The 27,269-nt window shown below is 37.2% G+C and overlaps 2 protein-coding genes across 3 annotated transcripts; both read right to left on the reverse strand.

The window, feature by feature from the left end:
* Positions 1-3,386: 3,386 nt before the first annotated feature.
* LOC108981026 (organelle RRM domain-containing protein 2, mitochondrial) lies at positions 3,387-5,980 on the reverse strand. The gene is made up of 3 exons (XM_018952098.2): positions 5,762-5,980; positions 4,079-4,147; positions 3,387-3,960 (listed from the first exon to the last, which is right to left on the reverse strand). The coding sequence occupies exons 1-3, from the start codon at positions 5,886-5,888 to the stop codon at positions 3,725-3,727; spliced, it is 432 nt and encodes a 143-aa protein (XP_018807643.1). The 5' UTR covers positions 5,889-5,980; the 3' UTR covers positions 3,387-3,724.
* Positions 5,981-15,657: 9,677 nt separating this feature from the next.
* Positions 15,658-24,910, reverse strand: LOC108981020. 2 transcript variants are annotated; one of them, XM_035688465.1, is made up of 20 exons: positions 24,565-24,910; positions 23,402-24,297; positions 23,250-23,318; positions 22,965-23,163; positions 22,114-22,198; positions 21,689-21,805; positions 21,462-21,530; positions 21,297-21,378; positions 21,136-21,195; positions 20,969-21,021; positions 20,719-20,885; positions 20,135-20,315; positions 18,691-18,748; positions 18,534-18,590; positions 18,208-18,453; positions 17,853-17,914; positions 17,067-17,123; positions 16,861-16,954; positions 16,569-16,709; positions 15,658-16,067 (listed from the first exon to the last, which is right to left on the reverse strand). In XM_035688465.1, the coding sequence occupies exons 2-20, from the start codon at positions 24,188-24,190 to the stop codon at positions 15,984-15,986; spliced, it is 2,670 nt and encodes an 889-aa protein (XP_035544358.1). In that variant the 5' UTR covers positions 24,191-24,297; positions 24,565-24,910; the 3' UTR covers positions 15,658-15,983. The 2 variants fall into 2 exon arrangements, with proteins under 2 accessions (XP_035544358.1, XP_035544357.1); XM_035688464.1 differs by having other exon boundaries at positions 21,689-21,814.
* Between the last annotated feature and the right edge of the window lie 2,359 nt (positions 24,911-27,269).

The following is a 27,269-nucleotide window of genomic DNA, read 5'->3' on the forward strand; positions in this document are numbered from 1 at the left end:
TGCTTCTGATAGAATGCAGCAGGAAAGCCATCAGGGCTAGGAGAGCTGAGGCCCTCCATTTGAAATAGGGCCTCTTCAATTTCTTGTTGAGTGTAGACCCTTGTGATTGTTGCATTCATATCTTTTGTGACTCGAGACTCCATAGAGTTCAAAACTTCAGAGAAGTTTCCTGGTGAAGATGTTGAGAAAAGATTTTTATAATAAGCTTGGAAGAGGGAACTTATGCTCTCTGCGTTATACACTTCCTGCCCTTCATCGTCCACCAGCCTTTTGATAATGTTGTTTCTTCTTCTGAAAGAGGCACTTTGATGAAAAAATCTGGTATTGCTGTCACCTTCTCTCAACCACTTTTGCTTAGCTCTTTGTTTCCATTTGAGATTATCTTCCTCCAATTGACTGTTTATGACCTTCTGAACCTGCTTAATTTGCTCATTACGGTGGCCTTTGTTCTTTTTTTTAAGATCAGCCAATAGAGCCATATTATCTGATAATTGTTGTTTGGGATTGCCCCTCATTCTTTTATCCCACTGCAAAAGTTTTTGTTTGCATTGGTTCAGCCCCTCTTTAAAAGCAGACATTTTATTTCCTGATTCTTTGTTATTATGCCAGGTTTTGAAAACCATCCCTTATAGCCCAGTGTGCTTCAAAACGAAAGGGTTTGTCCCTTTGGGACCTATAAACCTGACTCCCCTCAAGACTGACTAGCAGTGGGCAGTGATCTGAACTCAAGGCAGGAAGGATGAATACTCTCAATTAAGGTAAGTCTCAATCCAATTGGCATTACAAAGAGCTCTGTCCAATCTTTCTTTGGTAAAGGCTCCCCCAAGTCTTCCATTATTCCACGTGAATTTGTTTCCTAGTCCATGTCACATAAACTACAGGCATCAACAGCAGCTCTAAAAGCTTCAATCTGTGCACTAGGTCTTAAGGCTCCTCCCCATTTTTCATAAAAGTTGAGTATTTCATTAAAATCTCCAACACACAACCACCCTATGGAACTTTTTGGTTTAATAGCTTGAAGGAGTTGCCAACTTTCCTTCCTTCTACTGGTATTGGGACTTCCAGAGAAACCAGTCAATAACCACTCCTTTCCCCCCTCAGCTCCCTTCACCATTAGAGAGATGTGGTGTTGGGTTTATGTGTGCACTACAGCTTCCATGTCTTCTCTCCAAAGGAATGCAAGAGCCCACCCCTCAATCCTTTACAATCAATTACAAAGCTATTTTCTAACTTAAGACTTTTTTTGAGGCTTTCAATTTTGTTTCTTTTACAATTTGTTTCCATAAGGAACACAAAGGATGGGGACTTTTTAAGCACCAAGAGGTGCAATTCATGAACTGTCTGGGGGTTCCCAAGGCCCCAACAGTTCCAACTGAGGCAACTCATTTGTCTTGGTGGGGCTGTTCCACAGCCTCCACCATATCAATTTGAGGGGAAACAAGATTGTCATCTTTTTCAACTTTAATTTTCTTTGTTATGGTTTGGTCCACAAGAGCTAGTAGAGAACTTCTATCTCTTTTGTTACCTGAGTGTAAAACTAATGTAGCCCCCTCATCCAAGGAGCTTCTCTCTATGCATATGTCTCGAGCCCTCCTCTTCCAGCTGGCAGTTTTCTTGACTTGATCAAGTACTTTAACTTGGTTGGAAACAAACTGGTTAAAATCTTGAACCTGTTTCACTAGATTAGTCGAGATTTCTGTACTCTTTCATGGTCTTCTGTCAGAGTTGAAGTCAAATCTGGTCTCCTTAGAAACAGTCTTTCCCTTACTAATTCCTGGCTCCACCACTCCCAACATGTCACTTGTCTCCTCGTCTTGGCCTAAGAGTGCAATATTTGATTGTTTTAATAATCCCATAGCTCTATCTTCAGTTTGAGACTTTGACTTTTGCATGTCCTCTAATACTTGCCCCTTTCCTTTTCCATTACCTTTTTTCTCGATAGTACCAGTTTCCTTTGTAGGCGCCTGACATCCTTCCTTGAATTCTGTTTTACCAGTACTATCTTCATCCTTGACCTCCCTCCTCTCCCTCCATGGCCATGGTTCAGACTTGGATGAATGATCAGCACTTTCACCATATCTTTTGAATTGCAGTTCATTCTCCCTTACTGTCGGGGCCCTTAACCATACCCCTTATTGGCTCTGCCCTTCCCCACCCCCTTGATTTGAGCATGAGTTCTTCACATGTCTGATCACTCCACATTTGAAACAGAGGGAAGCAGTTTCTCATACTTGAAGTACACCCATGTTTTCTTCCCCCCAACTTTAATAAACATACCCCTTATGAGAGTTTTGGTTATATCAATCTCCACCCTTATTCTCAAGAACTTTCCCCATCCAATGCCTTTTTCATCTACATGAACTTTGATAAACCTTCCCAGACTGTTTCCTATCTAGATTCCAACCTCTTGGTTCATGCAGTCGAAAGGCTGGTTGTAGGCTTGGATCCAGAACTCCTCTTTGTTGAAACTTACTTCATTAATGGACATTGACCTATTGAAGGGCTGAATACATAAAAGCCATCTATCAAATGACCACGGCCTGCCATTGATCACTCTATCCAGATCCTTTTTACTTTAGAACTCAATTAGATACTTATTAGCTCCAACTTCTGAAAACTGCAGCCAGCTATCACATTTCCATATTTTTGACATAGGTCTCTTGAAGGCTTCCCTGTTGATGATTTTCTCTGCCACAATCATAACCAGTAGACAAAAGTGGTTCATCTTCATAGTAGATATTGATGGCTGGAGTTTTAGTGCAACTCCTTTTTCTTCTTCTGTGAGACATAATCTCTCCCACTGCTTTGACAATTCCTCCCCCATGCTCACCTCACTCAGACCAGCACAAGCTAGCCCAAAGACTCACTCTATCTAGAGAGAAACCTCACTTCCAAGTTATACTTGGAGCAATTTCAGCTTTTAATTCTCTTGGACCCCTCCCTTTTTTCGTTTAAAAAAATCTGTTGGAATTGAACTCGTTGTTCGGTTGAAATGTCACGTTTCATATGACATTACTAGGAGAAAAAAAGACCAATGAGGGTTTCATTTCAAAATGTGGCAAGAAAATCTTCATCACCTACCCAAAGCCATCTTCATTTAAGAAAAATCATTTTGTAAAAGATTAATTATTTTTTATTTATTCATTTAAAAAGATTGACAAATAAAACGTTAAGTGTCATTTTTCATAGATATTACTATATTGAATGAAATAAAAGAGAATTTCATTTAGAAAATGCTGCAAGAAAATCTTCATCACCTACCTCGGGGAAAAAGAGGGAAGAAATCTTGAAATGTTAAGCCAATATCTTTTATAAGCTTATAACTATATAGTATGAAGTTTTCATGCCTTAAAAGAGAGAAATGTCTATTGTTGATGCAAGATTCAGAAAGCCAAGGATGCACACGACCCTTTCTACAAATCTTTACACAACTATATTGTAAATGAGGAATATTTTGATAAAATACCTTATAAAAATAACATTAATACTACCGTGACACTGGCCATAAGAAGGGCAGTGACAACAAGGTCCTCACCACAATAACAAAATCTTAGCAAAAATATATAAATAATAATGAACTAACATTAGAAAAAGTCAAATGGGTTCTATTTTTTCCCATTAGTTCCCAATAGTGTTCCATTCTCACCAATGCTCTTAAATGAATTGTGTCGTATAGCCTTGAACAATTCTTCCATCCCAATGAGATCGACCAAGATGAATAAATTTATCCACACCAACCAACCGTCTTGTTTGTTCTGAAACCCATATCAGAAGACTCTTGCAGTGGTTGAGGTGGTGGTCTAGGCTCCCTTGGTTTGGCAGGGTCAACAAATATGACCCATCCATCCAAAAACTTAGCATTCATTCCTTCTCTAGCCTTCTCAGCTTCTTCAATTGATTTATATGTAACAAACCCAAACCCCTTTGATCTTCCAGTGGCTCTATCAGCTATGACTTTTGCTGCAATATCATTAAGCCAGTAAGTCAAGATGAAAGTTAGTCCAAGGACAGGCTTAAGGAATAAATATAACGTAATATACTTGTCAAAAAAAAGAAATAACGAAATCTATTCCTTTACCATCAAGAAGCTGGCCAAAAGGAGAAAATGCCTCTTTAAGTTTTTCATCCGTTGTAAGTCTGGAAAGGCCTATTCATCAAATAAAAATACCAGAGATAGTCATGCTGTGTGAATTTTACGGATCAAAAAAAGAGAGAGAGAGAGAGACAGTCATGCTTTGCATTAGAATTTGTTCTGTAAAATGAAAATTCTCATACAACCAGTAGGTAGGCACCTACTATCTCCAATGTGTTTTATGTAGCCATGAAAAGAACATGTCAGACATCCAAACTTTCATAAGAACTGCGACAACTATTCCATACCCATCATTGCCATTATAGAATCAATGTTGGTTTTCATAGGCAAGAAATTGGGCAAGTTACACAGCTAGCTTGATAACAACCAAAAATTGAGTTCAGTACAGAAAGAAATATTGACTGCCACACCAATATTTTTTTTGATACGTCTGCCACACCAATTTAAACTAGCTGCTGCCTCATAGTGCTTATTCCTGGGTTAGCACAACAGCAATTGTCAGATTTCGAGCAGATACGTGAGGTAGACGGAAATACCACCCCTGGTAGTGTGAACCACTCTGGCGTGTTCAACCAGTCTCAACTCTCCTCTAAACCCCTAAAACCTCCGGTAAAAATATAATGATGTCCTTAGAGTAAAAAAGAAACAAAAAGGGGAAAAACAAAGGGAAACAAAGCCCTAGTGGCAATGTTGCACAACCAAGATACCTAAACACCTGTAAACATAATCAGTTGGATAACTGTGAAGCTTTCCACTTGTTTTACCAACCTTATAAATAGGAATAAATACAGTTTCTACCCTCAAACTACCATAGGTTTTGCACTTTGCATCCCAAACTACCAAAACTGATGCATTGCAGTCTCAAACTTTGCATCCTCCAAGTGCAAAACCACTATACTCACTTTACATTAAATATCCATTTCCCCCTGAGTATGATGGTTTACAAACCCCTCTTCTTCTGGTTAGTTGAGTAACCTATCAAATCAGTTATGGGGTTTAACTTCCTGCTTTAAGTAGATCAGACTGTTAGTTTGGAGGGTTACAACTCTAAGGGTGCGTCACTCATCAGTCCCTTCAACCCTTTGAGCGACTAGCCTTCTAATTCTTTATGAGGTTTATCTAAAAGATTTGCAATACAATTAGGAAGATGTTTCTAGCAAAAAATCTCAGTACCCTTTGGGCAACTTAGAGCGCATGAGCAGCACTCCTAGAAGGGGAAACACTTCCATTGCAGCTCTTAGACCATAATAATGATCTAAAAGATACTAATTTCAATATTCAATGCCTTAATATAGTAGATATCTCTAAGAATGACAGAACCAAGACAAAAAAATAGGAGCATAAAACGTATAAGCACCGTTTATAGAAGAAAACCAACACGACCACAAGTCTATTAGACTACCACAAGCACCATAATAAACGCAAAAGGAGACAAAAGAAAAACAGAAGTATATGAATATATTTCTTAAATAAGAGGATATTCTAAAGTTGTTATATGGTTCTTGTTAATTTGGTTTTCATTAAAAGAAAAAACACACGAAGAAGATTCTTCAGTTCCAGTAAAACCAAACAAAGGGAAAGCAACCTTGAAGCCATATATATCATTTTCCATGGAAGGTTTTAGAAACCAGATGGATAACACAAAATGAGAAGCTGATGGAGACGTACCGCTGATGAAGAGCTTAGGGGAGGTGAGAGTTGTATTGAGACGAATCGAGGCGTACTGCGAATGAAGAATAGAGGACGCAGTGGAAGATCCGCTAAGAAGGCGTCGAATGCTAGAGACGAATGCCATCAGATATGGTGGAAACTGGACCTCAGGGGATTAGGGGTTTAGCCGATCGACAAAACCCTATTATGTAAAGAATACCTTTCATCTTCTCAGACAATGTGATATTAACGAAACGGCAGAAGGTTCTAGTAACGAATGATATGGTAAATGCGCGACTATGGTGTACTATGTGCCAAACTCTATCCTAACCGTCCACTCTTACAACCTGATGTTAACCTAATCTCCCTCTTTTTCCGATCTTTTATATAACTACATTTTAAAAGAAATTTTTTATAAATTAATTTATAGAAATAATAACACTTTACATAAATATTCTCATTTTAACATAATTATATAAAATATTATTAAAAACATTATACCATATCATACTCTTTTTTTTTTTTTTTCCCGGTTGTTCAGATCAGATGACTGATATCGATGTTTAAACTAAACTTGATATAGTTTTACAGATTACAAATTCTTAATTTTCTTTTTTTAGAAAATCTTTTACTTTCTATCCTATCATCTTATTAACATCTTTCTATCACTCAAAAAAATTCTATCTAACCATTTTTAAGTTTTCAAAAATAAAATAAATCTTCACAAAATTTCCAACAATAACTTTCTCAAAATCCCCAATGAAAAGAAAATATTTTATCCTAGCAGATTTGTAACTCAGTTTTATAGGTCTTTCGTTAAAGGGTAATAATAGCCTTATATTTCCTTTACTTTTGCTTTAATTCTCAACTATTTTTTTCTCTTTTCTCTTTGAATCTGGATTAAAAATCATAGAATATGATTTTCTTACATAATCTTAAAAAAAATAAATTCAATCAACCAAGCAATCATGTAATTTAATTAAAAATAAATTCCTTTTTATAAAAATTGATTTTCTTTTTTTTTTTTACTTTTTGTGTCAATTTTTATAATTGAATTTATTTTTAATTAAATTACATGATTGCTTGGTTGATTGAATTTATTTTCTTTAAGATTATGTAAGAAGATCATATTCTATGATTTTTAATCCAGATCCAAATAACAAAAAAAAGAAAAAAGAAAAAGGATAATAGATCATTTCCTTTCATTAAAACCCCAAATAAACATATTACAATAACCGTTTGAATTTGAAGCATCAATCGGTTAAAAATAGTTGCGTCCAAAGTGGAGCAATTGCAAAAATTTCAATTGGGCCGTTAGCAATTTGTCTTCCATCTCTTAGTATCGGTACAATAAGTCCACAACCGATATTTAAAAGGAAAACCAGACAATTTTTGAGAGAAGTGGCGGTGGTTGGCGTGGTTGAGGAAATCATTGAGAAATAGAGTAATATCAAACTAACAAAGGAAGAACAATCTGAAGTGAGTGTAACTCAGTCAGACGAAGAAGTGATCCATAGACGTGGGAAGCTTTGTCTAGTGGGACTCGTAGTATCGGACAAATCAATAAACAAAGAAGCCTTCAAAAACACAACGATGAGTATTTGGAAGCTAGAGGGTCAAGTGCAATTCCGAGATGTAGGGACCAATATTTTCCTCATTGAATTACAGATGAAACAAGATTTATAGAAGGTGGAAAAAGGGTAGGCCATGGCTGCTTGATTGTAACCTTTTCTACAAAGGCTGCGTTTGAATGTTGAGATGATCTGAATTGACCTATGAATAGTAATGTTTTGTGAGTCCTATTAAGATGAGTTTGAATGCAAATAGGTTGATATATGTATTTAAATATATGAAATATGTTGAGATGAGTTTTAACTTTTTTATGAGAAGTTGAAAAAGTAGTAAGTCCAATTAATAACTGGGTTTAGATGAGTTTAATAAGCAAACACAACTAAATCATTCGATGGTTTTTCCTCCCCTAACAACATCATATGTAATAAGGAATGCTTATGGATTAAGTTACATAATATTCCTTTTGGAGGGATGGCATGGGTTACTGGAGAACAAATTAGAAAGATGATTGTAGAGATAGAGGAAGTGATGTAGATGAAGAAGGGGTCGGATGGGGACCTTATCTCTGAGTCAAAGTTGGCATTGATATTACAAAACCATTGAGAGGTACTCTACTCAACTTTCAAGCAGAGTATGGATTTCCATTAAGTATGGAAGACTTCCTACTTGATGTTTTAGATGTGGCCTAATCAAACATGGAGTTAATGGTTAGTTGTCTTAACGATTCCAATTCTAGATCCATTCATTTTGGCAACAATTCTCAATATAATGCATGACTCCAAAGCTTCTAGTTCAAAACATGCACTGCATGTCATTCAAGAAGGGAAAGCAAGAAGGCTGAGCTCAGTTCAAAATTAAAAAATCAACAGGTAGAAGATGATGATGTGGAAGATACTCAATCTCTTTTTGGAAAGAAATCAAATGTCGCAATGGAGAGGGATGAGAATTAAGAAATTCCCATAACAGGAGTTGAATCTCAAGAAAATCCCATAATTGAGGAGATAGAGCAATCAAAGGCTCAACAACTTTTCAAGGAATTGTATATATATATAAAAGGATCTATTGCATCCTTGATATGGTCCTTGGTAAATTATTACCTTCCTTAATCAAGTTGACTATCAGAGAACCAATTCATAATGTAGAGGATCTTACTATAGATGATATCTGTAAGGGACATACTATTATGTCATCAGCTTCCAAGGTGAACTTATGGGGCACCAAGTCAATTCAAAGTGGATCTAAGAATAGCCAGCGAGCACAAGCATTGGCAGTTAATTCTTCTAACCAGATGACTAAGTGAAAATGAAAGGCCAAGAATAAAAAAGAAACTAAGAACTATGATGATACCGTTGTGAACAAGATTAGAAAAAGAATGTTGTGACCTACAATTGATACAAACCTAGATGATTTTCTGAGCACAACTTATGAGGGTCCTTTAACTAAGAGAGGGAGGATTTGTTTTTCTTCTGGAGAGGAACATGAAAGCATAATGGCAGAGGCTAGTCACCAGCCCTGCCAGCACCAATGAACCTCCTTAGCTGGAACTGTCGAGGGCTTGGGATCCCTCGAACATATAGAGTTCTAAGTCTCTTGACAAAGGAAAATTCTCCCGACTTGGTTTTCCTCATGGGAACCAATGTAATAAGATGAGAAAGGAGAAGTGAGGTTTAAATTGAAATTTGATTGTTGTTTTGCAATAGACAATTGGGGAAGTAGTGTTGGACTTGGCCTTTTGTGGAATAATATGATGGATGTTCAGTTAATCAACTACTCCAAATGACACATTAGTGTTTCTAATACAAAAAATCTAATGGGCTCTCTTGGCTGTTCACTAGTTTCTATGGCCACCCAAAGACATCAAAGAGGGATATGAGTTGGAATATGCTAAAGCATATTAAACTTGAGGACCCTTTCCCTTGGATCTGTGTAGGGGATTTTAATGAGATTACTTGCGAATCTAAAAAAGTTGGAGTTGCCTTAAGACCATACAAACAGATGGAAGCTTTTCGATAGGTACTAGAGTTCTATTCCCTTAGTAAAATTCATACTAAGGTTATGAAGTTCACCTAGGCTCATAATAGAAGAGGCGTGAATTTCACAAAGTAAAAGCTTGATAGAGCTGTTGCTAATCGATAATGGTATCAACTCTTTTCAGCTTCCAATTGTCTCGTTTTATCTGCTTTAAAGTCTTATCATTATTCCCTTCTAGTTATGATTGACAGAAACAATAGCATAAAAAAGTGAAAGAGTTATGTGCTCAAATACGAAGCCTCTTGGGCTCTAAAGGAGGAATGCTCGAATATCATTGAAGAAGCCTGGCATAAAGATCACAGAGGTGATGGAGGAAACTTAGCTATGATAGGAAAGTTTAAAAATTATAAGAGACACTGAAAAGCTGGAACCACTCTGATATCAAGAAGGCACCAAGTAAAATAAGAGAAAGAATTGACAGATTATTGTGCTTGCAAGCAGTAGGAGAAGGACATCGTCTATGTAAAATAAAAAATATTCAGGATGAAGTGGAAAGCATTTTAGAACAAGAGAAACTCAAATGGAAACAGAGAGCTAAGCAAAATTGGTTGGCACACGGAGATAGAAACATAAAATTCTATCACATGCATGCAAACCAAAGGAGGCAAGTTAGGGGTGATACCTGCCCCCTACGGGGCGGGGCCACCCCTCCCCTGCCCCCGCATATGAGGGGGTGGGGAATTTTTCCCCGTACCCCGCCCCCGCATGGGCGGGGTGCGGGGGTGGACCTCCATCCGTCCGTACCCCCGCATCCCCCTACTTTTGGGCCACTTTGGGCCCAGAATTCGTTTTTGGTCCACTTTGAGCCCATAATTTAACTTAAAAAATATATAGATTTAAAAACTGATAAAAAATAATATATATATATATATATATATATATATAGATTGAACTATTAAGTAGATATTAAGTTTCAACTATTAACTAATTAAGTAATAATCATCACTAAGGCACTAAGTTAAAATAAGTAGTTTACAATTATACAAATTAAGATAACTAATAAACTATTACACTATTACAAACTCCTCTAAAAATTAAATATTACAAATTGTACAATTAACTATTGTAGCAACATTACAATTAATTATAAATTAACAAAATCATAATTTTTCAATTTGATCAATTTGATTTTGGGATGGAGTCGACGAGCCGTGGTGGTGAGTTCACTAAGTGGTGAGTTGTGTCGACTACTGTGAGACTGAAAATCAAGATCATAAAAGTCAATAAGTTATAAAACTTGAAATATTAATAAGTTAAAAATAAAACAAATTAGAATTAAAAAGTTATAAAGATGAAAAAAATTTTAAATGCAAAAAATAATTAAGGGAGAAATTGTGCAAACCATGACAATGGTGGGTCCAATACAAAGTCATATTGCATCAGAGGTAGCTGTAAACACCGTCTCATGTATCACTATAAGTGTTAAATTTGAAATTAAATTAATGAACATCAATTAAATGAAAATAAATAAATTAAAATAAAAAATTAGAAAATGAAATTAAAATAAATACCATATCGAGGCTGATCATCACCCTCCTCCTCGACATCGACCTACTCATACTCAAGAACATCCGGAACATGAATTGGAGTTCCATTGATCTAATTCTGCGTGCAAATCAAAGCATCCACAGTGGCAGGAGCTAATAAACTCCGAAATGAATCTAATACACGTCCTCCGGTGCTAAAGGCCGACTATGAGGCTACGGTGCTAACAGGAATGGCCAAAAGTGTGCGGGCTATCTCTCAAATGATGGGATACTTCACGGCATTCACCTTCTACCAACTTAATATATTGAAATCTCGTGAAAATGGTAGAATCTCTGCTGCTAAGTATCTGTCTATCTCTGACTGAGCCTCTACTGAACTCCAGAGGAAGGGGGTCTACTCATACGTCTCACCCCACTCCAATCTATCTTTTCCCAACCTTGACTTCAGGAAATTGTGAGCCTGAGGCTGAGGGGGTAGGTATAGGTGCCGCAATATTACCACCTCGCAGGGTGGAAACTCATCAAATAATCTACCAAGGGTTTCCTAAACCCTTGTTGTAATAAGCTCCGCCTATACTTGCTCGTACGCAAGGCACAATCCAAATATCATGCCATCCAACTTATACCTCGGATCAAATACGACAGCTACATATAACAAAATATTAGCCCTAATTAAATCTCTCCAATACTTGTCGTACTTTGTCCTCATAATCAATACCATCTCCCGCAACCTAATGTGACCACCCGCAATCATGTCATCTAATTCTTCTTTTATCCTACATATTTGCTGACATACAACATTGGATGTAGGGTACAAAGTTCCAGATAGCCTCGTGGTGACATCGTAAAAAAGTCTCAAAAACTCTACAAAAATAGCTATAATTTCCCAATCATCATTTACGGGTTTCTCCAATCCCCCGTGATCATCAAAATATTTAACATATTGGATGTCTTCGTCACCCAATAATGCAAATGCCAGCTTATCTTCTTAGGCCGCCTCCAACATAAAAAATATTGAGTTCCATCGTGTAGGGATATCAATATAAATGCCCTTCTTAGATGTTAGGCCCGCAGATCTCGCAGTAACCTTGAATTTCTCCAACCTAGAAGGAGAAGATCTCACCCATCTCACAATAGTTCTAACTCGAGCAATCGCGTCATGAAGATCTCTCAAATCATCAGTGACAATAAGATTCAGAATATGTGCCGCACATCTCTGTGAGGATCATATTAGTTGTGGTGAGCTGAGGGACTAAAAGGAGATTAAAAAGAAACTGAGGGACAAAAAGGACATTGTGTAAAGTAAGGTGTTCGGCTAAAATGCATGTGCTGACACCCTCTATTTTAATTAAACTCCCATTTGGTAAAGTGACCATTTGGTCAGATGAGGAAGAAACCAAAGAAGAAAACAGAGTCGCCTAGCCAAATCTCGACTCATCTAGCAACGTAATCTTCATCGCCCACTACTTACCTCCGTGCGAGGCCCCAATCTACACATCTCGTACTCATCTTTCATTGTTATAGAATCTCAATTATCCCAAATTGATGATAAAAATCTCTTAACTATTCAGTATTTTCTTTCAAACAATATCAAAAATATCTTCATCTCACTAGTTGCTATAAAGTATCTCTGCTTGCGTTCAATCTACACATCTCGTACTCATATTTCGGGCAGGGGCGTGGCCCCACTGCCCACCCCTAAGGCAAGCAAACAAAATACTCCAGATCATGGACCAACAATGAGTTCTAAACCCAGGTCAAACCAGAATAGGTGACATCTTTAATACTTACTTTAATGAATTATTTCACTCTTCTAATCCCTCTGATTTGGAAAGTTGTCTCTCAAATATGGAAGCTCGAGTTACTAATGAAATGAATGCACAACTTCTAAATGATTTCTATGAGTTTAAAGTGTAAGAAGCTATTTTCAAATGCCTTGTTTAAGCTCCCTTGGCTCATATGGCTTTCCTGCTCATTTCTATCAAACAAACTGGGATTCTGTTGGCCAAGATGTGTGTAGATTTGTGCTGAACTTTCTCAAGCAGAGGGGTACTCTCAGAAGTGTCAATGACACTTTCATTACCCTTATCCCAAAGATCAAACAGCTAGAGAGAGTTTTAGATTTTAGACTAATCAGCTTATGCAATGTTCTTTACAAGATTATTGCTAAAGTTCTTGCTAATAGACTGAAGAAGGTGCTACCAGTGATTATATCTCCAAATCAAAGTGCATTTATTCTAGGTAGACTAATCACTGGTAATATACTTGTTGCTTATGAAACTCTTCGTACATTGAACACAAAAAGAAAGGTTAGGCTAGCTATATGGCTCCCAAACTTGATATGAACAAGACTTACGATTGAGTGGAATGGAAATTTCTTGAGGAAGTTATGAACAAAATGGGGTTTGATCAAAGGTGGACATAGACTGTAATGGAGTGTATCTCATCGGTCTCATACTCTATTGATCAATGGTGAACCACAGGCTCCATTCAATCCATTAAGGGGCCTAAAGCAGGGTGATCCTCTTTCACCATATCTTTTCATCATGTGTGTTGAGGCCTTAACATCCTTTCTGAATCAAGCTAAGGCAAAAAAAGTATATCGGGAAGTATCCATTGGGAAGAATTTACTAAACATTAATCACCTCTTCTTTGCAGATGATAGCCTCTTATTCTGCAAAGCAAGCCAACTGGAGTGGAGTAGAGTGATAGATATTCTGGAACTTTATGAAAGAGCCTCAAGTCAGATGCTAAAGAAAGAGAAGACCTCAATTTTTTTTCAACAGGAATACTCCTCTAGAGATGCAAAGCACAATAATGGAAATTGCAAGGGTGAGATCAAGTAGGTCCTATGAGAAGTACCCGGGTTACTAGCTGCAGTTGGAAGATCTAAATGTGCAACTTTCCAATCCCTCCTTGATAAAACATGAGCTCGAATTTCTAATTGGGAAACCAAATTTTTGTCTGCAACAGGTAAAAATATTCTATTGAAAGCTCATGTTCTTCAAGCTATTCCAACTTACACCATGGACATCCTCTTGTTACCTTCCTCTTATCACTCAGAAACTGAACAGGATGCTGAAGAAATTCTGGTGGGGACACAGTGATGAACATTCTAAAACCCAATGGATTAAATGAGATCAGATGGGTTTAGCTAAGGAAATGGGAGGTCTGGGCTTTCAAGATTTTAAAAGTTTCAATCTTGCCATGTTGGCCAAGTAAAGTTGGAGTATGCTACAATATCCTGAATCATTGCTTGCAAAAATTTTCAAACAGAAGTAATTCCCTTAAAAGGATTTTTTGGAGGTCACCTTGGGAAGCAGACCTTCCTTTGTATAGAGAAGTATCATTGCAGGCCAACAATTGCTAAAGGAAGGTCTGATTTGGAGGATAGGTGATGGTAGGAAAATTTGAGTTTGGAATGACAAATGGATCCCAAGACCACACTCCCTTATGGTAATGTCACCTATAGTTAGAATAGCGAAGAATGCTAAGGTAGCTAGCCTAATTGATTACGATCTAATGCGATGGAAGGTGGATATGTTGAACAACCTATTTTCTCCTCAAGATGCTGACTTGATTAAGAGCATCCCAATAAGCATTGGAGAAAGAGAGGATAAATTGGTGTGGCACTACACAAAGGATAGGATCTTTTCAGTTAGGAATGCCAATCATCTCCATAGGGAGATTGTCAATAGAAACAATGGGGCACCTTTAAGGATAGAAGAAAGGATGGTGTTGGGAGGACAATCTAGAAGCTACATGTCCCTAATGCTGTTAAGATGTTCCTTTAGAAAGCTTGTCAAGATGCACTCCCCACCCTACCCAATCTGTTGAAAAGGAAGATAGTGGAGAAGGACATGTGCCCTATTTGTCAAAACTCTTCTGAATCAGTAGGCCATGTATTATAGAGTTGTGATGCCTCAAGAGATGTTTGGTGCCAAGGATGCAAAAGGATTAAAAAACTGTCCATTCAAATCAACTCTTTCATGGATATTTGGAGTAAGCTCTGCAATACTCTACAATAAAAACTTGAGGAAACTGTAATAACAGGGAGGTTGATTTGCACCAAGAGAAATGAAGTTGTACATGGTAAAGGATTCCAACAACCTAACTCTATTATCAATAAAGCAAGAGAGGAGTTGCAGACTTATGAAAATATCTCAATGCACCACAAGATCTTGAAAAGTAATTATGATCAAACTCAATACAAGTGGAAGAAACCTCCTGAGCACTTTTACAAGGCTAACTGGAATGCACCTATTGACTCGGAAAAATGAGCAATTGATATTGGTGTTATCTTAAGGGATGGAGAAGGCCAAGTGATAGGTACTCTTCGAGCAAACAGAGCTCTAATAGCAAACGTTCAAGTTGCAGGATCTTAGGCGATGGTTGCAACAAAATTCTGTAAGGAGATGGGTATTAAATCACTCACATTTTAGAAGGTGATGCTCTCCAGGTGGTGAACAACTTATCCACGGAGAATTCAGATTGGAGCCATGCAAGTTGGTTAATTGAGGACACAGACACCGCCCAATTCTTTTGCTTCTTGGTTAGTTACCCATTACAAGAAGAGAAGCTAAGCAAGCTGCCCATACTCTTGCTTGAGAAGCTTTTTCTCTACAGGAGGATATTATAGGAATGTAAGACATTCCCTCATGTTTTATTGAGCAATAAAACATCCTTTTATCAAAATAAATAAATAAATAAATCTAAGGGTGTCGTGTACGAGAATACCATCTAAAGAGTCTTCTAGTGAGGAAATCCCTCGCTTGAAGATAACCTGAGTCATTTCTGTACATATAGGGCCACCGGGAACAAAAATAACAAACTGAAACAAAAATTACCAAAAGAAATTAAGAATTTGGTACCGTATGCATGCAAAGTAAAAGGTCAGCATGCACTAGTGTTTTTCTTGTTCTCTTTCTTTCCTTCTTTCTTTCTTCTACTTAACAGACTCCTTTTCTCCTACTCTCGAATTTTGTAGTTTGTACAATGAACATAACAATGTCAAAACAGACAGCAGGCTGCTGACAAAAACAAAAAAAAAACAGCAGTAATAATACAGGAAGTATCACTAAAACAAAAATTAAAGAATAATTCAACCCAACTCAATGAATTGAATCACGTTGGACTCTGATCATCTTTCACTATCCTACTTGCTGCACCGCCTTCTCTAGCATTGCAGTTCCCTTGAAAATTGTCAGCGGAACCTGCCTCATATACTTGGACAACTGGCCAAGCAAAATGGAATTAACCATTAGTGATTGTTTTAGCATTCAACATCAAGATGGAACACAATGTAATTACCATTCTTAACTCCAATTATTTAATGATTAGACTCCTTGACCATTATAGTAATAAATTATTTCCATCTTCATGTTTTAACAAATAAATAATAGGCAAATGAGCTAGACAGAGACCCTCCCATGCCTACAGATCATCCAATAAAGGAACTTAGACCTGGCGACATCCAGTGAGTGTTTTAACAAGATACAATGCGAAATTCATTGCCTTGAATGTGCATGTCGTTTTACTGTGTGCAGTTCACTGTTTTCTGAGTATTCTTTAACCTGCCGGATGACTTTTTTTCTTTTTCTCTTTTTCTTTAATCACTGTGTCTGATGTTCAGACTTCAGATGATTAAGAACTTAACACTAATTTGTCAAAGAAAAAAGATCAGGTAAAAATAAATGTTCCATCCCTGTGAGTTCAGTGTCAAAAAGCGCACTTACTCTCTCCTCACTCATCTTTTCGAAGCCTAATTTCTTTGTCCAGATTGACTCAGCTTCCTCAGCTGCAGGGAGCACCAGGTTTTGGACGTCCATGGAAGCTAGAAACCCCTCTATACATGAAAATAATGCTTGGAAATAACCCTAGAAAAGAAAACATTATACAACAAGTCATGATATTACCCTTAAAAAGCATTTACTGCCTAAAGAAAAGAGAGGGAAAAAGAGGGGTGTGGGGAAGCATATTAAAAGCCACACCAGAGCACATATTGATGGAATAACATGGAGTACTTACCTTTCCCTGATGTTCTCTACTGGTGGCCACTAGAGGAAGTTCAGCCACCTCCTGGCCAAAGATTCTGAGGAGACCGGCTGATACAACAACAGACCTGAACATACATTAAACCATTAAACAAATTATTAAAAAACTCACTAGCATAATATCCTACCAAGAAATCATTATACAGAAACAGACGAAACATTGTACCAAGAGAAACATACTTCACAATTAAAACTACACAATACATCCCTCCGAACTCTTGCCCAGATATATTTCTCCTGCAAGTTAAAACAAAAACCACGTTACTGGAAATTGGAAGAATAAATAAACATTCAAAATGAAATTCACAATAACTTTATGGAGGCCCAAGAATGAAAATGTGCAAATAATCATAAGATTGATGCACTTTCTCCCACTGCATATCCATATATGTGCTAAATAAAATTAATCAACACTTTTCAGTAGGAAAGGATGAGCACAAAAAGAAAACTTGATTGCGCCAGGGAAAAACATGCAGGAACTTGAATTTCTTTAGTAGCATTAGCCAAAGTAGCCAAAATTATGATATGACACTGTACTAAGCATACAAGAGAAACAATGCTACACCAGCTTATCTGATGAATTTCTCCAAAGAAATGTAACACCATAACATATTGGACTGATATTTTAGAGGATTAAACATAAAAAGAAACTTTGAAATTGTTGCTGCAAGCTTTTTTTTTAAGATATTTATTAATGCAACCTATCGGTAAGAGTAAAGATCCAACACCAGATTCTGAGGTTCACGGTTTAGATTTGGCCAGATACTCATACAGTAGCAGCCATAATGCCCATACTACATACCAAGTGGTCACAAATTTACAACAAATCTAGACATTTGAACATGCCAATTATTGCAACATATTTATGGCAAGCGACAAAACGCAAGACATACAAAAGAGACATCAGAGAAAGACTAAAGAAAACTCAAAAGCCAGTTTAATGAGCACGTGTCAGCGATAGCTTACCCATAGACCATAACAGGAATTAGATCACGACCCGATGTTGCAACAATAGGATCAAAACACTCCTGCCAAAAAGGCAGGACACATAGTTAAAACAAGGTAACATCTAATAATTACAACAAAGTTAGCAGAGTCAATTTCTTCAGACACAAATGCAGTTATAAGATTAAAAGGGGAAAACAACCAAAAGAATTTTCAGGACACGAGATTCTCAATACAGATAATCAAAAGTATGCAAAAACAATGTATGAATTCACCACTTTTTATAATTTGAAGGCTCCTTCCAACAAGGTTGAACAAGGCAATATATTGTATTAGGAAGAAAACAAGGAGGACCCAAAAAGGTATAAAAACTCACTCGAAAGATTGAAGTAGCCCTTGAAAGATAGGGTAGATGCTCTGGATAGCGACTTTTTCCACTCATAATTTGCCAGTGAACATCAGCAGCTCCATCAACAAATAATCCTTTCTCTCCATGCTTCTTGATTATTGTATTAGACAATGAAACAGGAATCATCCCTGCTCCACGGATAACTGAATTTTGTAGAACTACATGGATCTTATTGCAGTTATCACAGCAGAACCACTTATCCTTGGGAAGTTCCTGAGATTCAATCAGGGAAATAAATAAGTGCCATTAAAAAGTGTCATAAGAATTAACAATTACAAGGTAGAAAGATTTACTTTTAAATCGCATAGCCCGTTGTCCCGCAAACATCCAACGTGGAACTCCCTCTCACACTACACGAAACTAAACTAAGGTTAAAATAATTTCCTCAAAAAAAAAAAAAAACTAAAGTCGATGTCTGATTGCTCAGAGGAAAAAACACGAAAGCCATACTTGGTCACAGAGCATCACTGTTCGCTCACCAAATTCAGCGACGCTGAAATCATGAGCCCTAAAATCATGATAAAATTGTCAATAGTCAATCAGCCCAAAAATCAAATCAACGAGGCAGAGCATTGCTGGCACATGATCTAATGATAAGTTTTTTTTTATCAGTAAATAGGAATTTTATTAAAATTAGGCAAAGCCAAGTACACGTGACATATACAAGAACCACACCTATGCATGGCTGTCTAAAGATACAAGAAAATCATGTACGTTCATGCCATTAAAGTCTATTACAATCGATCAATGGAATAATGTATGAAAAAAAAAAGTTCTAATCTTGTCCATTGTCCATTCACGATCCTCAAAACTCCGACCATTCCTCTCCATCCATATGCAACACCATAGGCAAATCAGTATCATCTTCCACATCATTGCAATTTGAGAATTACCTCGAATGCATTGCCAACTGGCCAAAAAGTCAACAACCCTTCTTGGCATTACCCAAACGAGTCCCACTCTAGCAAAGATATCATTCCATAAGCTCACGGCTACATCACAATGCAATAATAGGTGATCCACAGACTCCCCACTTTTCTTACACATAGAACCAATTCAATACAATCAATTGGCGTTTTCTTAGATTATCTAAGGTAAGAGTCTTCCCTAGTGAAGCTGCCCATACAAAAAAAGAAGCTTTTAGGGGGGCCTTAGGCCTCGTTTGTTTTCACATATGAGATAAGATGAGTTGAGATTAAAGTTAAAAGTTGAATAAAATATTGTTAAAATATATATTTTTAATATAGTTTTTGTTTTGAGATTTGAAAAAGTTGAATTATTTATTTTATTTTGTGTGAAAATTTGAGAAAATTGTAATAATTAGATGAGATAAGAAGAGTTGTGAAAACAAACAAGGCCTTAGTCTTCCATATGTTCTTCCATGGGAATGTTCTTGTAGAGTGTGTTCTTCCATTTTAGAAAGCAATATCTATCTTCCATTTTCTCTTCATCATTCTTGCTTTTCAAGCCGAACGTCATTTAATTAGTTTCACTTCATTATTTCCCACTAACTACACAATTCTTGCCTAAACTTGTCGAAGAATAAACAACCAAATGCCTAAATAGTTAATAGCTTTAAAAGTAATCTCTTCCCAACCAATTACCAGGTGCAAAAGTATCTAGACTAGCATAATGAACTAAGATGAAAACAATAAGGTAAAAAACTCATAAATGCAAAGCAAAATCCTCTAAATTATTGGTCACTGCAAACTTAATATAGCAAATAAATGAGAACAAAAACAGGACAAATACAGCATAAACCATTTCAATCATTCAGTACATATCAAAGGATATAAAATACTATATTAATATCAAATTTGGGAGCAAACATGGTGCATCAAGATTTTTTTTTTAACTTTTTGCCAGGAAAACAAATTATAAAAGTAGAACCAACCTGCAAAAAACACAACCACCATATTCAAATTCCGGTGCTTTGACAACTCGTGTCAACCGTATAACAATTGGTCTCCCATGAATTGAAGATTCTCCTGCAGGTTTTCTGCCAGGGCCAACCTTCTCTATACAATCTGGGCAATGCCAATCACCTTCTGGAACGTCCTTCAAATCCAAGCAAGCTGCACTCAAACAAGTCTGGCTGAGACAAAAAATGAAAGAAACTGTGCAAGAAAATAAAGAGCACCTTCAAATGCACGAAGTATTCAGATTTATCCCTGAGAAGTCATACTAAGGTAACTGGAAACAACATGATAACGTACTCGCCCCTAAGAAGTTGAACTAGCCATATTAGAACAAAGACCATTTGTTATCCAACGGAAGCAATCTGATTTAGGCTACACGTGCTGTGCACAAGTGCTGGCTAAAAGTGGATGTGAATCAAGGTAGTACTGAATGTCAAGCTAGCCAACCCACATAAATGGATAAACAGATAAAGGAATTAGTACAAAAAATTCTGCAAACTATAACATCAACTAATACCAAGCATAAAACAGTAAAGTAGTTGAGTAGCAAGGTACACACCTGCATGGAAAGAGCGGGGACATCTATTGCAAAGAATTAAATCCCCACCATCTCCACACATTGCACACATATCATCACTGTCACCAGTGGTAAGATTTTGTCCCCTTGCCAATGAAATAGCTATATCATGCAGTGTCAATCCATTTGATGTATAGATGTGGCGATAGCTGCAATAATTGATGCAAACTTATTACATAACAGTAGACTAAATCACTCTTACAAGAGTCACAGTACTTCATAGGCTACTCACGGTTGACGCCTGGCAGCCATTCCAGCATGTGCTTCAAACTGTGAAGGGCTAATCTGTTCACAAGTAGAAGTGATAGTAGTGTGGAGAGAGAGAGAGAGAGAGATAAACAAATATGAAATGCAGGATTCAAACTTTGTATAGTTATCTATAGAGTTCAATTATCATACCTCTCTGCTACAACAACCACAGACAATACCATTTCCCTGCTTGTAGCCACCTAGTATTTTCTATATAAGGAAAAAAAAAAAGCAAGATCAATTACATGTATCCCTGAAAAGAAATCTACCATTTCATGAACCAGTCATCAACATGGAAATACATCGAATACCTGCCCTTTGATATAGTAGGCCAGTTCAGCCCCATCTGGAAGCCCATTTGGCATGAAAAGCAACTTATGTAGATCATTATCCCTGCCAAAGAATGCCCCACAGTAAGCGAAGCTCTAAACCCAACGACTTAGAATGAGGAAAAAGTAGAAACAAAATGAAAATACCTTTTTCTAGTGCCACCATCAGCAATTTTCTTTTGTTGCACGACTGGATTAGAAAAACATAAGTTTGGTCTGCACAATATGCATAGCATTGGCGTTCAGCAATGCCATTAGTCTGATACATCTATTTAATAGAGAAGAATCAAGATTGCTCTTGCTCAACATGGAGGGAGGGAGGGAGGGAGGGAGGGAGAGAGAGAGAGAGAGAGAGAGAGAGAGAGAGTGTGTACTTTTTATTTCCATGTTTCCGCTCTTCTGACGCCTTTTTCATATACATTTGTCTTTCAACATGGTTGTTCTGCTCAAAGGAACATGAAGCGGGGCTAACACTTTCTTCAAAAGCTTGACTGGCACAACTAAAAGTTTCAAGAAAGCACAATTGTTAACCAATTACGAATATACAAAATTTCAATTGCAATTCCAAGAAAGAAAATTTGGAATGACAAAAATTGCATCACAGAATCAATTAAAATATCAGATATATTAAAAAGTTCACAAAATATTGATGAACAATAGTATATATATTCCACCAATATGTACTATGGTTAAAAAATTAATTCCCAAGCCAACAACTTCTACATGAACCAAGCATGCCCTGTGGCACCAAAGCTTACACCCACTAACGGGTATTATATATAACAGTAGTGTATTTAACCTTGCATGTGAATGAAGCCTCCGAGGAAGCTTGATGTCATAATTTTTATTTGCCTTAACCTTCCCATTGCTCTGTTGAAGACTATCTGCAGAACATAAAAGAACCTCAAGATCAAAACAAGACCATGAAATACCAGACATATATATAGCTTTTGTTTCCATCAACTTATATCTTTTCCCATGCAAGTTCTTGTTATCAGTACATAAATGCAATAACCTATCTATTCCTTTGTCTTTTTCATGTTTCTGGTCTTTTGGTATTGCATAGGTGACAAGTGAGCCACAAGAGCAGCAGCACTTAAGGCCTGGTTTGGATAGGACTTCATAGGTGACAAGTGAGCCACAAGAGCAGCAGCACTTAAGGCCTGGTTTGGATAGCAAAGTCCTCCCATCCCATCCCAAGTCCTCCCATCCCATCCCGCATCCCATCCGATCCCAACATCCCATCTCATCCCAATATCCAAACACCACAAACACAAACACCTTTCAATTTCAAATATTCAACTTTTTCATTTAATAATTACCTAAATATTACAATTTTTCCAAACTTCCAAACAAAATACAAAAAACAATTCAACTTCTTCAAATCCTAAAATAAAAATTATATTCTAATAATATTTTAATTTTATTATTCAACTTTTTCTCTCTCCTTTCCCAAAAATCTATAAAACATATTAACTCAAACCATTTCACTATTATTCACATCTCATCTCATCTCATCTTATCTCACTATCCAAACCAGGCCTTAGAAAAACACAAATTTCACTCCATTACAAAAAATAAAATAAAAAACTCATCTTAGCAACCCAAAACTTATAGAAAACATATAAATAATCAGATAACGATCTTCACCTTTCCAAAACTGGAGGAACTCCTCATTGACAGACGAACCAGCCAAATCCTTTATCACTTGATCCAGCATGCTGAGTGGAGCAGTCTTTAGTTCTTGTATAATGCTATAAATTGGCCTCCCATTCTCCAAGTATATGTGATTGTTTGGATGTCTGGTCTTAACACCAGCATGCTGCTCAAACTCATAGGCAGTCAGAACCTGTTCAAACCATTCAGTCAGTATCATCCCAATGCAGAAAAACCTCAGAAATAAGAGTCAACCTTAATTGCATGTGACTGACTTACTCTTGAAAAATTGCAAGATGAACAAGAACACAAATATCCACCACCATGTATACTTCCATGTAGCTCTACCTGACCACGATTTAAAATAATATGTCAAACCCCACAAATATATAAGTTACACATTGACATATGCCAAAAGAACTAAAATTTACCTGTCCTGTTGTAGAAATATACTTCACTCGAGCTCCATCAAGAATACCAGTTCCTAACAGCTTCTTTACATTCGTAGGAACAACCTTCTTAAACAATTTGGAATCCATATTAGTAGCATGTAAACCGAAAATGCTGGTTTCAGAGTACTCCCTCCCACATCTGCTTTCCAGCACGTCCGTACTAGAATCAACCATTGGTAACATGTCTCTCTCGGGCTCCTCAAAATAACCTCGACATGACTGCCCATTCCCACTCCCGTTAGTTTCAGGCTGTGCTGCCAAAGCATATGACTGTTTATCGTAGTCCTCCTTTCTTTTGCTGAACTTAAATGTAATTTTTCTGATTCCAGTAGAACTAGCATGCTTAGGAATTTCCAGTACGACTCTGGACGTCTCTGCATCACCAGCAGCATCGTTAACAGCTTGAGGAGTGTCATTCCCACAACGGGCTTGGTCACTCAAGTTCTCGTCTGAGCTCGAACTCCCTGAACACATGGAAGTGACTTCACCACACTCCACCTGATTAATATTCCCATGTTCAGACGGTTGGCTGGTAAATTCTTGAGCACTGACCACGTTCTCTTTTGGGGAAGTTATTGGATTTAAAACTTCCGAGCGAATCTCTTCATTTGAAATTTCCTTTGTTTGCTTCTTGTTTGGATACGGATCCGATTCAGCGTCATCTAGAAAATATTGATGGTCGCGCTTCAATTCAGTTCTTGAAAGGTTCTCGTTATCCCTGACTACATCCGTTAATAAAGCCAAACAAACTGCCTCTTCTTCTCCCATGCAGGAAAGATTTCTCAGAGAATTCAAACGCGGTAGATTTCGGAACAGCAAAACTGAGAGAAATCATTCAAGACGGAAAGAGCGAGAAGCGCAATCGCCCTAATTCACTGTTATTTTAATTGAATTAATATCAAAGAATATTGACTACGAATTGAAAACAGAACCTGAATTGAAATTTGAATGTGAACTTTGCCCCTAGATTATACATGCATTCTAAATAGCTTCCACGATAGAAATCATAACAAGAAACAAACAAAGAGAATAAGAAATAAATAAAAAACCGGCGAGTGCCATCATTAACCGCTATACCGGAATTTAAATTGAAGACATGAAATTGAGAAATGAAATATTGATTAAAAAAGAAAAAAACCTACCTTCAAAAGCTCGGTAAAACATACAAATTTCAAAGAATCAAATCGAGAAATAACTCAGAATCCGAAAAGAAAGCAGTTCCGAAGAACCGGCAAGAACGCCTTCGATTCCAATTTTGAATCTCACAGATCCGGGATTTACGCAGAGAAGGACGTTTAGCCTTTGCGCCAGAGATCCAAGACGAATAATAGCGCGGGAGGTGTTAGGGCTAGGGTTTTGTCTGTGGGGGAAAAAATTGAAAAACACAGAGGGAGAGGGAGAGGGAAAGGGGAACGTGCTGAGCTGAGCGGCAACAACGTGAAACGAGCTTTCTAGTTTCGCGGTCGAGATTGATTTTCGACGGACAGATAAAAAGAGTAAAAAAACTAAAAGAAAAAATCTTCTAAAATAAATTGGCGACGAACTTATGGAAGAAACGAGAAAACAAAATGGATATAAGTGTGGGACCAAAGCAACTAACCTGTAACGTGTACCCACGTGGCAAAACTTCGGCGACTTTTTTGGATGGGGTGTCACGTCTAGGACACTTGTGGCTCGATCTAGTGACGTGTACTATTGAAGACGGCATTGGTGGATCGAAATGAATATAGACCGTCAGATGGTCCACGCAATTGGATCGACGGAGAGAGACTCTGGCTGCTGTACTCTAATAAATGTCCAAGCCATTCCTTTTCGAAGCAATTTGGACCCGTGATGAATGGCCCATGTCCTGAAAGAAGGCCCAAGTATGAACTGTCTAGGGGTGTAAGTTTACCCGTCCAGATGGAAAACCGACCGGACCGATAAGTATATTGGTCGATTTCGATCCATATAACTTTAGAGTAGGCCTGCAACCTGATCCACCGAAGCCAGTTTTGGGGCCGACCCGACCCGACCCACAAACATATAGAGAGAGACTAAACCGATCCGACCCACATGTTTGCGGGTCGGGTCAAAAATTTAGAACCGACATTTCACCTCTTTTATTTTTCCCTTCTTCATTCTCTAACCACCGACACCCCACTACCACTAACTTGTCTGTGATGAAGCGAAGAAAAAGCCAGACCAATAATATCTACAGCGTCAAATGTTGGTCAATGATGAAGCCAAGAAGAAACAAAATCTGCAGCGTAAAAAATCGTTTTTCTATGATGAATCGAAGAAGCTAGAGCAAAAACATCTTTAGCGTCAAGAAATGCCAGTGGACAAAGTGGGGGATGGAAATCCCGAGTGGAATCACGAGATGCACTTTGATCTTAAAGAAATCTCGGTTCTTGATGATGACTGCAACCAGAATCTTTTTCTGAAGTTCGATCTTCGTTGTGAAGGTATTTTTCTAGGAAAGAAAACCATCGGCGAAGTGCAGGTTCCAATATTAATTTGATGATCCAAAAAAAAATCCATAAAAAAACAATACCAAAGGAAAAGTTCAAATATTCAAGCCCATCAAATTACCATTAAAAACTAAAAAGATGACGGCTTCAAGGATGATTGGAACCGAAAAACCCCCGTAATCAAAGACATCACTTTATTTTTTCTTAACTTTCTCAATAGCCAAACAAAAGGGCAATTTTCTAACTTTTCATAATTCAAGCAAATATATGCATGATTACTAAAAAAAAAACTAAATGATCAAATGCGAAACCACATAAAGAGGCATACATACTAAAAACTTCATTTTCCTTTCCATTCACTCTACTTTCTCACTAACCAAACAAAACCAAGGTTCCCACTCACCAGAAACAAAGTCTTCCAGAACTCAAAATGGGTCTTGGGTGCCTCGGCTATCCTAGTAGCCCATGAGATAGCATCATGAGAGAACCACAAGCAAGCAAATTCGGTAAAGTCCAAGGAATCAAGGATACCTACAGGTGGCTTAGAGCAAAGACGTGGAACAAGAGCAGCGTTTGCAGCAAAACCTGGTGGATTTTCACTTAATTTGGTATTACTCTATTGATTTGCAGCTCTATTTTCCGCCCATCGTAAGGCTCGCATTTGATTTGTAGCTTTCAAACTCAGATTCCGCAGTGGGAGAAGACTTTTCTTTTTCACTGTAATGGATTTTGGCTTTCGGGTTTAAAGGTGTCGTCCGATATTAGTCGGATTGGATGGATGATGAAACCGACATTTACTCAACCCGATTTTAACGGGTTCAACCCAATCGGGTTGTGCGGGTTGTGCGGCCCAGCGGGCATTTTGCACAGGCCTACTTTAGAGTTGTCAGGTCTTGGAGGCGGATTTTTTTTACCGAACTGATCGAAATACATATATAGGTTTTTAAAATATTATATATATTATTTTATATAGTAATTGTATAAATTAATTATATAATTTTTATCTAACCTATCACCATTGACCATATGTATTTAGAGTTTGAATGATATTATATTTTTCAATTTCATTTTCTCTATTTTTTATTTTTAAATTTATTATGATGATTACTAATTATCATGGATAGAGGTGTAATTGATCTAGTTCGGTCCGGTTTTGTACATTTTTTAAAACCAAACCGGTATATACCGATTTAAAAAATTTAAGAACTGATACCAGATCGATTCAAAAAATCCAAACCGATATACACCAATTTTGCAAATATAAGATTAATTTTATGTTATATCACATGTTATATTCATTTTATGCTATAAAATTAATAGACTTTTTTTATAGAATAAGATTAATATACTTAAATAATAAGATTAAAATTTCACGTTATATTAATTAGCAATTT

The sequence above is a fragment of the Juglans regia genome, chromosome 3 (genome assembly GCF_001411555.2).
Source record: "Juglans regia cultivar Chandler chromosome 3, Walnut 2.0, whole genome shotgun sequence".
NCBI lineage: Eukaryota > Viridiplantae > Streptophyta > Magnoliopsida > Fagales > Juglandaceae > Juglans > Juglans regia.

Excerpts from the sequence above, each read along its gene's own strand:
- LOC108981026 (XM_018952098.2), bottom strand. The coding sequence starts at position 5,888 with ATGGCATTCGTCTCTAGCATTCGACGCCTTCTTAGCGGATCTTCCACT. Across the intron at positions 4,148-5,761 it reads CCCTAAGCTCTTCATCAGCG|GCCTTTCCAGACTTACAACG; the intron begins GTACGTCTCCAT and ends TTTGATGAATAG. Across the intron at positions 3,961-4,078 it reads TTTTGGCCAGCTTCTTGATG|CAAAAGTCATAGCTGATAGA; the intron begins GTAAAGGAATAG and ends ATGATATTGCAG.
- LOC108981020 (XM_035688464.1), bottom strand. The coding sequence starts at position 24,190 with ATGGGAGAAGAAGAGGCAGTTTGTTTGGCTTTATTAACGGATGTAGTC. Across the intron at positions 20,316-20,718 it reads TCCCCGCTCTTTCCATGCAG|CTTGCTTGGATTTGAAGGAC; the intron begins GTGTGTACCTTG and ends GTTTGAGTGCAG. Across the intron at positions 18,454-18,533 it reads ACGGGCTATGCGATTTAAAA|GAACTTCCCAAGGATAAGTG; the intron begins GTAAATCTTTCT and ends ATTGAATCTCAG.